The following is a 16,814-nucleotide window of genomic DNA, read 5'->3' as shown; positions in this document are numbered from 1 at the left end:
TTTAGTGACACTGCCTTACAAATGCTGTTTGGAGTCACTGAGAGAAAGGGCATCCCTTTACCAGGGGATGGCACCAGAAGGCCATCCCATCAAACCCATCTGGCTTGGGCAGAGGTCAGTGGAACACAGGTCAGTGGCAGTGGCTCTCACCATCAATTCCATTTGCTCTTTATCCCTTTTCGGCAATAGCATAAAATCCAGTATTCTTCCAAACCCCCTTCAGTTCTGAAGAAGTCATTTTTGATTTGAAACATTAACACCATTTTTCTCTCTACATATTATGCTACATTATTCTTATTATTATATAGAATATTCTCCAGCACTTTCAGTTTTTATTTTTCTTTGTGTTATTACGGGCCAAGTGGCACACAACCCTAGTGCGTGGGCCAAAAACAGCTGAGGAGTGCCAGTTATCAAGATCCCACCCAATTTGAAGAGGACTGTGCAGCTGGCTGGGGAAGACTGGGACTGCCCCTGTGACAATGGGGAGACAGGAATGGCCTGGAACCCAATAAGTAATAGTATGATCTGATCTTTTGTGCACAAAAGGAGTCACATTACACTGCATAAGCTTTTCTGCATCTTCACCAAATAATTCTTATTGCACTAGTAGCACCTAGCACAGATTCAGCACAAAAAGTTGCAAGCTAAACTCTTCGTCACCAGCTTCATCTCTGAGCAGGATGCCTTTTAAACCACAGAAACTCACTGGCAAGGCACAGATTCAATCACCTTGGTGGATACTCAAGCTAGATTAAACTCTATGACACAATCTACTGAGCACATCATTGACATGAGGAAGAAATACCTGAGACCTCTTACATTCAGAGGACTGCTGGACACCAGGTGCCTGTTCAGCCTCATGCAGAAGATATGCCTCTACTTTTGCACTTATGTGACATGGTCAACTTGCAGAAAGAAGTAGGGGAACATTAATCAACTGTGCCAGAGACCCTTGGTTGGCTGGAAGGAAATATGGAGGAGTCTTCCATGTTCTCACTATTGCGGTGGCTCCAGTAGTGAATGTTTGGCTGCCAGCATAGAAAGGGTGATATCACCTGGAGGACCCAAGTCTGGCTGAATACTGAATGGCTGCCAGATATTTGCTCAGACCTGCACTCTATCACTCTATCTGTGGGTGCTCAGCATCATGATCAAGTCCAGAGTGCAAGGTGTCCATTCTTCTAAAGGGAACATGATAGTTCCAGCAGGCATCCAGAGTGGGAAGCAATCGATAGAGATCCTAAGAATTTTTTCCTCAGGATACTCAGAGTTGCCCGGCCCTTCCATCTCCCCTCTAGAATGACCCCACTGCCACCAGTAGCAATGGTAAGGAGGGTAAGCATGCACCTGTTTAGAAGGCTCTTAGCAGCAGGGCACCTGTATACCTAGACACCCAGTTCACCCAACCTAACCCCAGCCTAAACCCACATTTAATATGCTCATCCACCTAACCTGCAGATCCCTTGACACTATGGACAATTTAAAGTGACCAATCTACTTAAACTACTCATCTTTGAATTGTGGAAGAAAACCAGACCACCAGAGGAAACCCACGAGGCATGGGGAGAACATACAAACACAAACAGTCACCTAAGAATGGAATCGAACCCAATCCCTGGCACTGTGAATGCTGACCCTAGTTTCAGATTATGCATTATTGTTCTGTATTCCACCGCCAGAACAAATAGATTCTCTGTATGTACCCACTGAATCATAGAATCCCTATATTGTGGAAACAGGCCCTTCGGCCCAACAAGCCCATACCGACATCAGACCATCCCACCCAGATTCGTCCCCTATAACCCACCTAATCTACACATCCCTGAACATACTGGCGAATTTAGCATGGCCAATCCACCTAGCCTGCACATCTTTGGACTGTGGGAAGAAACCGGAACACTATTTGATCATTTAAAATAATGCAACTAAATAAACTCAATATTTTAAATTCAAGTAAACACAAAGCAAGATAATACAGCATTTTTTTTCATTCATTCACAGGATAAGGGTGTCGCTGGCTAGGCAGCATTTATTGCCCATTCCTAACTGCCACCTGGGAAATTAAGAGTCAAACACATTGCTGTGGGTCTGGAGTCACATGTAGGCAAGACGAGGTAAGGATGACAGTTTCCCTCCCTCCAGTGGAGTGTTGGTTATCTGAATACTTTCTGTACCAATTTAGTAACCTGTGTAATTTGTGTTGCTAGCTTTGAGTAACGGGGTGCCAGGTCCTAGTCTGTCACCATGACGAAATATACCGATTTGCTTGTCTCAACTCAAAGTAGATCACGTTACATTTACCCACAATGAACTCCACAGGTCATAGTCTGCCTATGCCCCTTAATAACTTCTATAATAATGTACACAATTCTTGAACTGTAAATCTTACAGTGTCATCTATAAACTTAAGCACGTAACTCTGTTCCTTCACTCCAGTCATTAAAACTAATGGTAGATAACAAAGGCCCTGATTCAGATCCATAGAGAATACCACTTGCCATATTTGTTCAAATGCTTAAACATAAAATAAGAAAGAAATATCATAGCTGTAAAAGAGACCGGAGAAAAGGGAATTTGGGGAAACAGATGTCATTTTAATTTTCTTTTGCTTAAAATGATTTATTACAGTGGTAATGCTATTACTAATCGTCTTGACATCCCAGTAGCATTTTTAATGTGCTGTTAGGAATTTTACAAAATTGTACAAACTAATGTCTTTGAAATATCAAATAGTCAACAAAATTCCCTGGAGCTTTTGGCCTTCCGAAGTTAGTTGCACACAGTCAGGAAAATTACCCTAGACCTTCCTAAATTATAGACGCCATTTATATTATGGGTACAGTAATAGAAACAGAAAGTAATGCTGTAAAAATGTTCAACATAAATGGCTACTTCAGATTGGAAATTTTTTTTCATGATCCTAGAATAGGAAAAAGCATGCAAGAAAAATAAAATGTTGTTAAGTTTAAAAAAATTGCATCATCCTCATTGCCTTTAATGTTTTAGTAGCACATTATGGCAAAACCAACCGTTTTCTTTTCCCATTATATTTATACACGTAATCAACATACAAAATGTAGGTCTAAAATATTCACAAGGATGTGAAATAGTATACCTTGAATGCAGTTCAGTGCTTCCATTGTTATATTTGCTTCCTCTCTCCCACATACCAAAATCTGGCCTGCGATAGCTTCTTTCCACACAGAAAACAAGATTTTGAATGAAAGTTACCTGTTGAACAACATAACAAAGTTATGACAGGCAGAAGACATTCAGTAATTAGTTTACATCATAATGTCTGTTTTCTTTCCTGAATATTGAAGTCTACATCATCTTCTTTCTAAGCAAGTTTATAGTAAGGTGGCTGGAATCAAATAATGGTAGAAAATCCCATGCTGCTGGAAACATGTCCATTTGGACCCCTCTCAACTTATCAGTAGACCTGTTCAACCATAGTAATAAAACATACCTCAAACATATGAATATTTTCTGGCAATCTAGTATTTAGATGGCATGGTAGCTGTAAATGTACAATGGACTGTGGAAAGAACATTACAATATAGATAAAATTTACCTAATTTGGTCTTTTTAAACCATTTTTGTTCATTTTATGTTTGCTGCTGGCACTTAGTTTCTGCAAGCCTTTGCATAAATTGTTTTAAGTCATTCTGTTTTGTGCCCACTTTCTGTACTGGCACAATAGGCCTTAAATTGGAATCCCTTCCTCGACATGAGGAGGAGGAGGAGAACTTACAAAATCAGGTTTGGCTGCTGATAAGATGCTCTGTGGACTTCTTACGATTCTAAGTTCACACCCGTGCACTTACATAAGCATACCTAAGTTGACAGATAATTAGTACAGACAGAGGCTGCCATTGCAAATGAAACCGGCATAGTAGATTTAATGGCTCTATTAAGGTACACAAAGAATGTATGAACTTTTGTGTTGAATGTGTTCTTAGAAACGTGGAAATCACAGCATGACATGCTTTCAGTGGCAACACTTGAAGAGAGATATGCCAGGAAAGTCAAGAACCAGACTATAGTTGACCATGTCCACCAAAACAGCAGGAACCATTTCAGCAGGTCCTAGTGTACATACTTGTCAGTGGCCTAGTCCAGGTATATCATCTTAGACTCCAAGTCAGAGACAGCAACGTTGAGATTGTAATGGTCAATGTTGAGTTTAAACTTTATTTTAGCACCCTGAAGGATGTCAGACCAGGCATCATCAAAGAGGTGTCAGCTGCTTCATCAGTTGCCTTCAGACTAATGCATACATCTTGAAGACCAATTTCTGCTTCTTGGGCATATTTAGTTTTCACCAGTATCTTATTCCCCTAAATTTTTGGTCATAAAAATTGTCGATCACGTCAACAAATAAACAGAAGACTCAAGGATAACGTGTAAGGTAAGGATCCAAACTAAAGAAATAAAATAATTATGTTCAACAAGTAACACATTTTCTATAGTATTCATTTAGATGTTATAAATAACTCTGGGACTTGGTGATTATGCAGGACATCATGTTGATGATTGGTTATTGAATAATGCTTTATTTGCACTCCCAAAGCCAGGAAATTGGTTTCAACTAGAAATCTATAATTAATTCTTGATTACATGAAAAACTTAAACTCATTAAATTTCGTTCATTTTAAAAAGCAAAATTAACTAAATTGAGTTATTTCCAAAAATTTTTTAAAAATTATAAATATAGCACTGCAAAGGGTTTGCTGCATTTACGACATATGGCTCTTTGTGGAGAGCATTGTGATTGGTCCCAAACAAACACATTTGCACTAAATGTCTGCAACTTTAGCAGCTTTGGCTCAGAGTTGGTGATCTGGAATTTGAGATGTAGTCTTACAATGTATTGGAGAGAGAGGGAGTTACCCAGACGTTTTACTAGATACCAAGAAGCAGCCACACCATTTAAGCTGTTTAGTCATTTAATTTAGTTAATAGTTTTGGACAGGAGTATGTTACTGTGACTGAAACAGGAAAAGGAACTGCAAATTTAATGATGGAGAACCTTTAGTCTTTGCTGTTGCCCAAAAGATTCAATATATTTACTACTGGTGTAAATGAGAAGAGAAACTGCAGGGAGAACAGGCTTTCAGACAAAAGTAAAAAGGGATGTGGTTGGCTAGGAGGATGTATTGTCAAAGGGATAGATAATGTTCTCTGAAGTTGCAACAATGACATCCCTGCACTAGAAAAGAACAATGAACAGGAGGATTTGATTATCATGTTCTGTGTAAGAACCAACCACATGGACAGGACAAGGACTGAGTTTCTGCTGAATGAGTTTGAGGAGTGAGCGTGCAAATTATAAAGTAAAACCGCAAATGACAATCTTCTTTGGATTACTACCTGACCCACCTGCAAATTGGCATAAGGTCAAACGGTTTACAGGTGTGAATGTATGGCTAAGTTATGGTAGGAGGCAATAGTTTTCATTCAGGGCATCAGTACGGGAGAAAGGTGGGAGCAGTTACTGGGCTGGCATCCAAAGTCCTAGCAAGTCAAATAATTAGAGTGACATCGTGGGCATTAAATTAATCGGGAGGAAGAAGAGTTCTGGAAAAATTGCACTAAAAGATCTAATGAGTAAAGTCAAGACTGCAGAGCAGAATAACAATTTGGGTAATTCAAGATCATGACAGGAAGGAATGCAGAATTTAACAATGGTAAAAATGTACAAAGAGAAAGGCCATCCGCACAAACTAGGTGTGTGATGGAATACTCACTTTCCTGAGCTGAGGCAACAAAACTCAAGAAGGTTGACACCATCCATGGCAGCATGGTGGTTCAGTGTTTAATACAGCTGCCTCACAGTCCCAGGGACCCGGGTTCAATTTCAGCCTTAGGTGACAACCTGTGTGGAGCTTGAACAGTCTCTCTGTGTCTGCATGAGTTTCTACCGGGTGATCCAGTTTCCTCCTGTAGTGATTGGTACACGGTTGGCCAGGTGGATTTTGTTCAGTATGAAATCCCTGCTTGGGCCACTCAGGGAGCCCTCGCTGACAGATATAAACAGAAGTCGCTGACAGCCTTCTCCCTCTAGGGACTGGCTCTGAGCTAGCTGGTCAGAGTCCATGTACCACCCACGTGTAAATAAAAGGTGACTTGGTGACAGAATACTGGCCGTTATGCTGTTATTTTACTCCCAGAGTCCAAAGATATGCAGGTTAGGTGGATTGGCTATGCTAAATTGCCATGTAGTGTCCAGGGATGTACAGGCTAGATTGATTAACCATGGTAAAATGCAGGGTTATTGAGATAGCATGGGGGGGATGGGTCTGGATGTGATGATCTTCAGAGGATTGGTGCAGACTCGATGTGCCAAATAGCTTCTTTTCACAATGTAGGAATTCTGTGATCCAAAACTGATCATTATGACTACAAAGTAGCTACCAGCCAGAACAGATGGTATTAGAAGCAGCTCCTCAATTATATTATAATTGAAGAATGAGTAATTAACAATAAAGGCTGGATTTTCCGTATCATTTCTACTAATACCCATACTCCTGTATTTTCAAAAATGCAGTGAAAAGCAGGCTGTGGACATGAGAGAGTAAACAGACATATCTCGAGTCTTATCATTAAAAATTACCTTGGATCTAAAACCACAGTCACACAAATGAATAGAGACCTGCTCCTTTCAGCATATGGTGAACACACTAAAACACACCATTGTCTCAATGTTGAAGGGAATGTATGTCCATGGCCAGATCAGATCAAATTGACAATTACCAACAAATTAGATTATAAAAACAACTTTTAATTGAGGGAGATTAACCCCAGAAGAGAAAACAAAAATAAGCTTCCGAGATCCATTTTCTCACATACTCTACTGCTTCTTTTCTAATGGATTCAATACTCAAAGAGGTTTGTGAAATCATCAGAGCAAAAAAGAGTGAATGGTATACCACATTCAAGTGCCAACTTCTTCACTCTGAATTCAATATCCTTCTGTACAGTACTCTGAAACCAACACAATGCTGTTCCGAGCCCATTCCTCTTTCCTAGGGCACCTCCTTCTTTGAATAGCTGCCACTGACACCCAACCTTATTTAATTGTCTCCTTACACCCATCCCTCAGTATCAACTTCCACTAATGGTGTTCCTGGTCCAGACATTGCTGACCAGTTTATCTCAATATATGGATAGTTGCACCATTCTTATTATCACAAAATCTGGGTCAACACTCAGCTTCAATTTGTTTCAAAGTCAATACAAGTCTGAAGATAAGAAAAACTTAAAACTTAACTGCATTTCGCTGTTTCCTACAATTGATGATTGGAGCCCCACTGTGCTTTAATGAACTTAAATGACTGTCAGCCGATTTTTTTGAGGACTACTTTGGAACTTGCTGTGAGAAAGCAAATTTATGTAATTTGCCCTCAGTGCTCTGTGTGTTCAGCTTATAGACAAAAATGAGTGTGAAATATAAAGATAATGCAGCATTCTTAGTTCTTCACATAATATGTAATATCAGCCCGACTCCATATCCCCTTTTATTGGATTGCAGACTGTGAACAAGGTAATTGTACTGTTTTGTGAAAATGTTTGATATTTATATGCACAAATTAATATGGAAAATATATAAAGAAAGAAAATATATTGAAAATTCCAGATAATTCCAGATATGGTCATACCATTGTCTCGTTTACATTTCATTAACTCTCATGAAAGCATGTGGTTGTGTCAGTAATACAGAACTAACAGTTCGACATGCGAGATGTGTGAGGAGACACAGAATGAAACAAGTATGAGGAGGCGCAGAAATAGATGCGTGAAGAGAGAGAGACTGCCACCAGTGAGATGGAGTATCACCTTCAGGAATAAAAGTAGAATGGAATCCATGAGGTGTAGTAGATTGGGACATGTAAAGAGATAAGATAGAGGCTAGTAGGTGTGAGTGGAGTTGGAAGAGTGTGGGATTACTGAGAAGAAAGGCAGATTAGGATGTCCAAGAGTAAAAGTACATGGTAACTCATTGGCAGAGAGGTGGATTTGGACCAGTTCTCTGAACTGCCTCCAATGCAAGTATATCCCTTCTTAAATAATTGTCATAGTACTTCAGACCCATGCCCAGTTGTACAAAGATTTCACTTCTTTATAACCTATCCCTCTTGTAAGAAAGGCCAACATTCCATTTGCTTCCTGAATTACTTGATGTAGCTGCATGCTAAAGTTTTATAATTCATATTTGAGGACACATAGATCCTTCCGTACCTTATTATTCTTCAGTCTACCTCTACTGTAATTTTTGCTTTCTTCTTAGCCAAGTGGACAACTTCACATTTTTCCCATATTACATACTACCTACCACATGTCTGCCCACTTAATCCACGTGCGCTCCTCACAATATGTGGCACGGTGACGCAGCGGTTAGCACTGCTGCCTCACTGTGTCAAGGACCCAGGTTTAATTCAACCCTTGGGCAACTGTCTGTGTGGAGTTTGCATATTCTCCCCATGTCTGCGTGGGTTTTCCCCAGGTGGTCCGGTTTCCTCCCGTAGTCCAAACATGCACTGGCTAGGTGGATTGGCCATGCTAATTTGCCCATAGTGTCCTGGGATGTTTGAGTTAGACATGGGGAAGTGCAGGGATGGGGGAGTGGGTCAGAGTGGGATGCTCTTTGGAGGGGCAGTGTGGACTTGTTGGGCCGAATGGCCTGTTTCCACACTGTAGGGATTCTCTGATTCCATGAATACGGTTTCCCTGTATCTTTGTATTCTCGTCAAATTCGCTGATAATGCAATCTGTCTCTTCATCCAAGTCTTTAATATAGTTTGCGATGTGGCTGTAGTCCCCACACTGATCCTTTGGCACCCTGCTAGTGACAGTTTGCCAACCTTAAAATAACCATTTTGCCCCAGCTCTCTGCTTTCTACTAGTTAGCCAATTTCACGTTCAAATCCCTCCAATTAGGTTTCCACCCACAACATAACTGAAATTGCACTTATTAAAGGTATAAATGACATTCAAAGTGACTGAATGTGGTAAATTTTCCCTCCTCACCTTTCTTGACCCATTCAAACCTTTCAGAGTCAATCACATCACCTTCCTCAAAGATCTGTCCTCTGTTGTCCATCTGAGTAAAAATAGTCCTGCCTGTTTCATTCTCATCTTTTCAATAAAACTAGAGACTCAACTGCAAGGGATTCTCCTTGGTCTCATTCTATTTCTGATCGACAAGCTGCCACTTAGTGACATAATCTGAAAACATTTCATTTTTCACAGGAAATCCAAAAAGGAGGACAGGAAAAATATGTGGTTGTAAGAGCTGCTCCTTTTTTGCGGTATTTTCAGTGTTGGAGCTGATTTCCTTGAATTCTAGGAGCAGTAATTGCTGTCTTATAAGCTTTACATTTTGTTCTCCAAAGTTCCAAAACAAAGATCAAAACAACAGCACATTAAAAATGAGGAAGGCAGACAAAGGGAATGACCACATCGGCAGTGAATCAAATGGAGAAATAAACCTGCACTGCTGTCTGACCCAGCAGTGAACCTGCACAGCTCACTGTTCTGCTGTTTGATTTCAAGTATCCCTGAACATCGGAATTCATCTAAGAAAAAAATGAACAAATGGCAAAATTCACAGCTGATCTTGGAGAAATCAGTATGGGAGATTTCACAGTAAGGGAGCAGTTAAGTGGCTTTTTAAAGTGCCGCCTTACTGTTTTTTTCTTGTAAATCTACAATAGTCAGTAGAGTGGATTCTTTTTTGATTATATGTTGTTATTGAGATCTATCTCTTGTTTAAACTTTAACAATATAAAACATAGTTACTAAGATACCTGGAGCAGTGTCTTTTAGAGTAGTAAGACTGTGTTATTTTCTGGGTCTGCAGATTGTTAAGGTGCAAAGACGGCCTTTAGTAGAGTTATGTGCTCTTCTTATCGGATGTGGGAGATTTGGAAGAGTTTCCATGTTACTGATGATTATGTCTACAGGAAGTGTGTTTGGTTGTGAATCCTATCAGATCACATAGATCAGTTGGAGCAACAGCTCGAGGCAATGAGGAATTTACAGGAGCTGGGGTGTGTGATGGATGGAAGTTGCAGGAAGGGAGATAAACCACAGACACAGTCAGGTAGATAGGTTACCTCCAGGAAAGGCAGGAGAGGGAAACAGGTCATGCAGGAGTCTCCTGTGGCTATCCCCATCTCAAACAAGTATGCTGTTTTGGAAAATGTACAGGGTGAGGGACTTTTAGGGAAATATAGAACCTACAGCCAGGTTTCTGGTACCAAGACTGGCTCTAATGTAACGAGGGGTACGTTAGGTTCCAAGCGATCAACTGTGATAGGGGACTCTCTCGTCAAAGGCACAGGCAGACGTTTCCGACAGCAAGATGTCAGAATGGTATATGGCCTCCCTGGTGCCAGCATCAAGGATATCTCCGAGAGGGTGCAGAACATGCTCAAAGGGGAGAGGTACAAGCAGAGGGTCATTGTACACATTGGAACTAATGGCATAGGAAGATAAAAGGATGAGATTATGAGGACAGAATATAGGCAGTTAGGCAGGAATTTAAAATGGAGGTCCTCAAGGGTAGTAATATCTGGATTACTCCTGGTGCCATAAGCTAGTGAGGGTAGGAATAGGAGGATAGAGTAGATGAAGGTGTAGCTGAGGAGTTGGTGCAGGGGAAAATGATTCACATTATTGGATCACTGGAATCTCTTCTGGCATTGAAGTGACCTGTATAAAAAGGATGGATTCCACCTGAATTGGAAGGGGACAAATATACTGGCAGACAGAATTGTGGTAGAGCTGCTCGGGAGGATTTAAACTTGTAAGGCAGGGTGGTGAGGATGGAAAACCCTGGGAGACAGTGAGGGAAAAGATCAGCCCGAGATTAGTATGTTTGAGAAAAGGAAAAAGTCAAACAGTCAGGGCAGACAGGAACAAAGCAGTGAACAGGGTAGGACTGATAAATTAAACTGCATTCAATGCAAGAGGCTGAACAGGTAAGGCAGATGAACTGAGGGCTGGTTGGGATCATGGCACTGGGATATCATAGCAATTACAGAGACGTGGCTCAGGGATGGCCAAGACTGGCAGCTTAATATTCCAGGGTATAGATGCTATAGGAGGAATAGAAAAGGAAGCAAGAAAGGAGGGTAAGTGGTGTTTTTGATTAGAGATAACAAATGGCTGTACTTAGGGAGGATATTCCTGGGATTACATCCAGGGAAGTTACTTGGGTGGAACTGAGAAATAAGAAAGGGATGATCACCTTATTGGGATTGTACTGTAGACCCCCCCAAAAGTCAGTGGGAAATTGAGGAACAAATTTGTAAGGAGATGTCCGTTATCTTTAAGAATAATAGGATGGTTATGGTAGGGGATTTTAACTTTCCAAACATAGATTGGGACTGCCATTGAGGACTTGGCTGGAAAGGAATTTGCTAAGTGCGTACAAGAAAATGTTCTGATTCAGTATGTGGATATACCTACTAGGGAAGGAGTAAGACTGGACCTACTCTTAGGAAATAAGGCAGGGCAGGTGTCTGAGGTGTCAGTGGGGGAGCACTGTGGAGTCAGTGACCATAATTTCAGAGTGGTGGAAAAGGATAGACCGGATCCAAAAGTTAAAGTTCTAAATTGGAGGAAGGCCAGTTTTGATGGTATAAGGCAAGAACTTTCAAAAGTTGGCTGGGGACAGATGTTTGCAGGTAAAGGGGCAGCTGGAAAATGGAAAGCCTTCAAAAATGAGATAACGAGAGTCCAGAGACAGTATTTTCCTATTAGGGTGAAGGGCAAGGCTGGTATTTATAAGGAATGTTGGATAACTGGAGAAACTGAGGTTTTGGATGAGAAAAAGGAAGCATATATCAGGTAAAGACAGCCGGGATTGAGTGAATCTTTAAAAGACTATTAAGGCTATAGGAGTAGATGCAAGAGGGAAATCAGAAGGGCAAAATAGCTTTGGCAAATAGGGTTCAGGAGAATCCAAAGGGATCCTACAAATACATTAAGGAGACAGTACAGCCCCTTAAAGATCAGCAAGGCCGCCTATGTGTGGAACCACAGGAGATGGTAGAGATACTAATGAGTATTTTGCAGCAGTGTTTACTGTAGAGATGGATATGGAAATTATAGAATGTGGGGAAATAAACAGCAACATCTTGAAGAACGTCCTTATTAGAGGAGAAGGTCTGGAGTCACATGTAGGCCAGACCAGGTAAGGTTGACAGTTTCTTTCTCTAAAGGACATTAGTGAACCAGATGGGTTTTTCCAACAAGCAACAATGAATTCATGGTTTCATTAGATTCTTAATTCCAGACAGTTTTATTGAATTCACATTCTACCATGGCAGGATTTGAACCTGGGTCCCCAGAACATTATCTGGGTCTCTGGATTAACAGTCCAGTGATAATACCACTTGGCCATCGCCTAGTAGATAGGATAGTGAAGAAGGCATTTGGTATGCTTGCCTATATGGATCATTGCATTGAGTTTAGGAGTTGGGAGGTCATGTTGCAGCTGTATAGGACATTGGTCGTGCCACTTTTGGAACATTGCATGCAATTCTGGTCTCCCTCCTATAGGAAGGATGTTGTGAAACTTGAAAAGGTTCAGAAGAGATTTACAAGGATGTTGCCAGGGTTGGAAGGTTCCAGTTATAGGGAAAGGCTGAATAGACTCGGGCTATTTTCCCTGGATCCTTAGAGGTGACCTTATAGTGGTTTATAAAATCATGACAGGCATGGATAAAGTAAATAGACAAGGTCTTTTCCCTGGTGTGAGAGAGTCTAAAACTACAGGGAGTAGGTTTAAGGTGAGAGGGGAAAAATATAAAACAGACCTTAGCGGCAACTTTTTCATGCAGAGGATGGTGAATGTATGGAATGAGCTGCCAGAGGAAGTGGTGGAGCCTGGTACAATTACAACATTTAAAAGACGTCTGAATGGGAATGTGAATAGGAAGGGTTCGGAGGGATATGGGCCAAATGCTGGCAAATGGGACTAGATTAATTTAGGATATCAGGTCAGCATGGAGGAGTTGGGCCAAAGGGTCTGTTTCCATGCTGTACATCTCTATGACTCTATGTATGCTGATGACGTTCAGCTCTCACTCATTGCAGGCCTTCTCAAACCTCTCCAACTCTCTCCCATTGCTTTTCTGACATTCAGAAATGGTAGAGCAGAAACTTCTTACCAGTGGAAAGATAAAACCATCGTCTGATCTATGCCACAAACTCCTTCTTAGGTAGATTTTCATTGCTGCAGTAACTGTTTGAAGCTGACCTAGACTATTCACAACCTTCGTTTTGAGTTTAACCTTGACATAAGCTTCCAAATACAAATCCACTCCCTTACAAAGTCTACCTACTTCTATCTCAGTAACCTTGCAACTCTAATAAGAACATCAAACCCTGCACTCTCAGAATACCTAGGCATGCATCCACTTTAAAAAAAATGCAATCAAAACAGTTAGTACATTTAGAATAATTAACTTAGATAAATAAAGACTTCATGCTTAACCTATTTAAAATTTTTTTTCCTTGGGATGAGGGCATCGCTGGCTAGGCATTTATTGCCCATTCCTAATTGCCCAGAGGGCAGTTAAGAGTCAACAACATTGCTGTGGGTCTGGAGTCACATGTAGACCAGACCAGGTAAGGAAGGCAGTTTCCTTCCCTAAAGGACATTAGTGAACGAGTTGGGTTTTTCTGACAATTCGCAATGGATTCATGGTCATCATTAGATTCTTAATTCCAGATATTTGTTGAATTCAAATTCCACCATCTGCTGTGGCAGGATTCAAACCCAGGTCCCAAGAACGTTGTCTGTGTCTCTGTATTAACAGTCCAGCGATAATACTGCTAGGCCATCACCTCCCCCTATCTACAGTTGTGCCTGATTACTGGTGGAAAACAATAAGCTTGAAGCTACAATTGGTTGGAACACCTTAAATCTCTAATTTTTGCAGACAATTTTAAAGTTTAAATCCATCTTCATACTAATTTGCACATATTTTAATTAGCTCATTGTAAAACACAGCAGTACTTTGATTCACGCTTTCTACGCCACCAAATACAAATAACTGTACAGAAGATTTAAAATCACCACAACAGTTGGCATTGTGAGTTGGGCATTTGGAATATCAGTTGATGGCACAGGAATGAACGTTAACTGCAAAGGAAGGGTTAAATGTTTATTTCACCAGCCCTAAGATAGGAAAGTCAACATGTGAAATGGCAGCGAATGAGCTGATTTGAAGATCCAAGCCAGAGAACGAGTCTGTGGGTACAATAATTAAAGATGGTGTGGCACCATGATTGAGTTTTCGTTCCTTGGTTAAGCAAGTAGGGTTAATTGTTATTGTTCTTGGGGTAAACTGAAGTGAATCTGTTGAATGGCTGTGGGGTAAAACAGGAGGTCTCGTTTCCTAAAGAGATCCAGTTGGGTAAAATGTGAGATATTGTTTCCCAGCCAGGTGGGTAAGACCACAGATACAATTTCCTAGAAATAGAACTGGCAGGATAAAACAAGGGAGGCATTTCAGAGAGAGACAACCATCAGATTATAAATGTAACATCATCCATGGCAACAAGAACTAGGCAATTTACAGTCTGATGCAGGGAAGAAGATCACTCTGTGTCAGCTTAGGATGTTGGAATTTAAAGAGAAACTGAACCAGGCAGACAGCAATTCATGCCATACTGTATGGTCTGTCCGTTCTTTTATTCATCCCTCCTTTTTAGAGCATAGCAGTTTTGATACAACCACGTAGCTTGCAAGCCATTTTAGATGCATTTAAATTCAACCACATTGCTGGAGATATTCATAGACCAGGCCCAGTAAGGCAGGGAGATTCCCTTTCCTAAAAGCACATACGTGAACCATTTGGGCTTTCAGAACAATCGACAATGGCTTCATGGTCACCATTAAACTAACTTTTAATTCCAGCTCATTAATGAAATATATTTTTACATGCTGCCAAGGTGGGATATGAAGCCATGTGCACTTAGCCTGGGTTTCTGAATTACTAGTCCAGTGATATGACTATTATGCCACACCTTCCCCCAGCTGTCAGCAAAAGGAAGTGGAATCATTTAGTTGGAAGGCAGGCATTACTGGCATTACAGGCATGTCTGCTTACCTACATTGCTACAGTAACCTGAGGCAAAAGTGTGACATCATACCTAAATAATAAGGTACAATCTAAGTCTAAGAAATGTATTCAATTTCAGAAGGGCATGAGCCATCTTATGCTACAGCATGCTTGCAGTGGTAATATTTGAAACTGTCATTAGTTAAGACTCAAAATTCTCAAACAGATTCAGAGCGGTGAGCCAAAGTCTGGGGTATTTGTTGGATGACACTTTCAACTTGTCCCAAAAGAGGCATGAAGTGTGTGGGTCAACTGCATCAGTTATATAATAACGAATGTTAAAAATTTTCCAAAACACAGGTCTACAAGAACGTAAAGAAATTATTTACAATGAGATGAAAAATCAACTCTGGATAGGAGTTTTTCATCAGCAGTGCAGCCAATAACCAGGGGTCATGGATTTGAACTAATTGGTAGAAGAATTAAAGGGGAGTTGAGAAATGTTTTCATTCAGACAGCAGTTCTTGTATTCAAAGTCTGGAAGGGTGGTAGAGACAGAAACGTACATTGCATTGAATAAAATTGCTGCACATGTACTACAGGACTGCAGGCAATTAAGTGAATAGGCTGATTAGGCTAGGCAGCTCGTTTTATTGTGTGGCACAAGCAAAGTGGACCAAATGGCCTCCTTTTGTAGATTTTCAGTGTTTCCATTCTTAAACTGGGTGCTTTCCCCTCTAAGGTGATTTCTATGTCTTTATTAACTACTCCCATGCTCCACTCGTCACTTCTCATTGTTGTCCCTACTCTTCTCCATTCTCCTTTGCACTCTCCCTTTCTATTCTATGCACGTTCCTTCAGCCATTTTGTTTATCCTTCACCAGACTCCAATTTGCCCACCTAATTTTTAACAGGTTGATCAAGTGTTATGAACTTTACAAAATTTTGGGAAATAAACTTGTTTATTTGCCTTGATGGATCAGTCTAACAAACAGTACCTCATCAGTATTGTAGATAATCTGTAGTCCTGAGGAAATCATCTCCACCAAGTATAGTAAGAATAAAGATACAGCATCAATCTGCAGTGTAGAACAACAAAAAATAATCAAAACAAGCCACTGAAATGTTGTTGCTTTAATAAATCAATAAACTGTAACTGCTGTGTTGCGCTCTAATAATGTTTTTGAAAGAATTAAAACTGTGTAATAGCACTACATTACCTGAAGATGCCCATACTCTTCACTAGATAACACTTCATCACCGGTATGCACATTGAACACAGAATGTAGGCAATTTGATGGATCTGAATGTTGTTTGAAATGTTCCACCTATTAAAAATAAATTGAATGAATAACTGAGTAGTTTGAAAATTATGAACTGATCACTGACAGCAAGAGTTGATTTGTGAAGTGTAAGTCACGTCTGACTGATTTTTAAGAGTCATATTAGACTCAAAACATGAACTCTGTTTCTTTCTCCACAGATGCTGCCAGACCTGCTGAGATCTTCGATCACTTTCTGTTTTCATATTAAGGAAACCTACCCTGATTAGTGAGATGTAATAGGAACAGTTGTATAGTCAAAGAATGCATATGAGCCAATAGCTTTTCGATGTGCATACTATTAAATTGAATGCAGAAACAAAGTTACGTCTGTAAGTTTGCAGATGAAACTAAACTACAAGATATGGTAAAGCATGCAGATGAGGGCACAAAATGTTTCAAAGAGACT

At 40.4% G+C, this 16,814-nt stretch overlaps 1 protein-coding gene across 1 annotated transcript in view; it reads right to left on the bottom strand.

The window, feature by feature from the left end:
- phkb (phosphorylase kinase, beta) overlaps nucleotides 1-16,814 on the bottom strand; it is a 205,780-nt gene that overhangs the window by 162,302 nt on the left and 26,664 nt on the right. Inside the window, exons 3-5 of the mRNA XM_048605984.1 lie at nucleotides 16,304-16,411; nucleotides 16,082-16,162; nucleotides 3,119-3,234 (exon numbers count right to left, since the gene is read on the bottom strand). Coding sequence (XP_048461941.1) covers nucleotides 3,119-3,234; nucleotides 16,082-16,162; nucleotides 16,304-16,411 — 305 coding nt within the window. The remainder of the gene's footprint in view (nucleotides 1-3,118; nucleotides 3,235-16,081; nucleotides 16,163-16,303; nucleotides 16,412-16,814) is intronic.

The sequence above is a fragment of the Rhincodon typus genome, chromosome 15 (genome assembly GCF_021869965.1).
Source record: "Rhincodon typus isolate 14 chromosome 15, sRhiTyp1.1, whole genome shotgun sequence".
Lineage (NCBI taxonomy): Eukaryota > Metazoa > Chordata > Chondrichthyes > Orectolobiformes > Rhincodontidae > Rhincodon > Rhincodon typus.
This window is presented reverse-complemented; position numbering and strand designations above follow the sequence as displayed.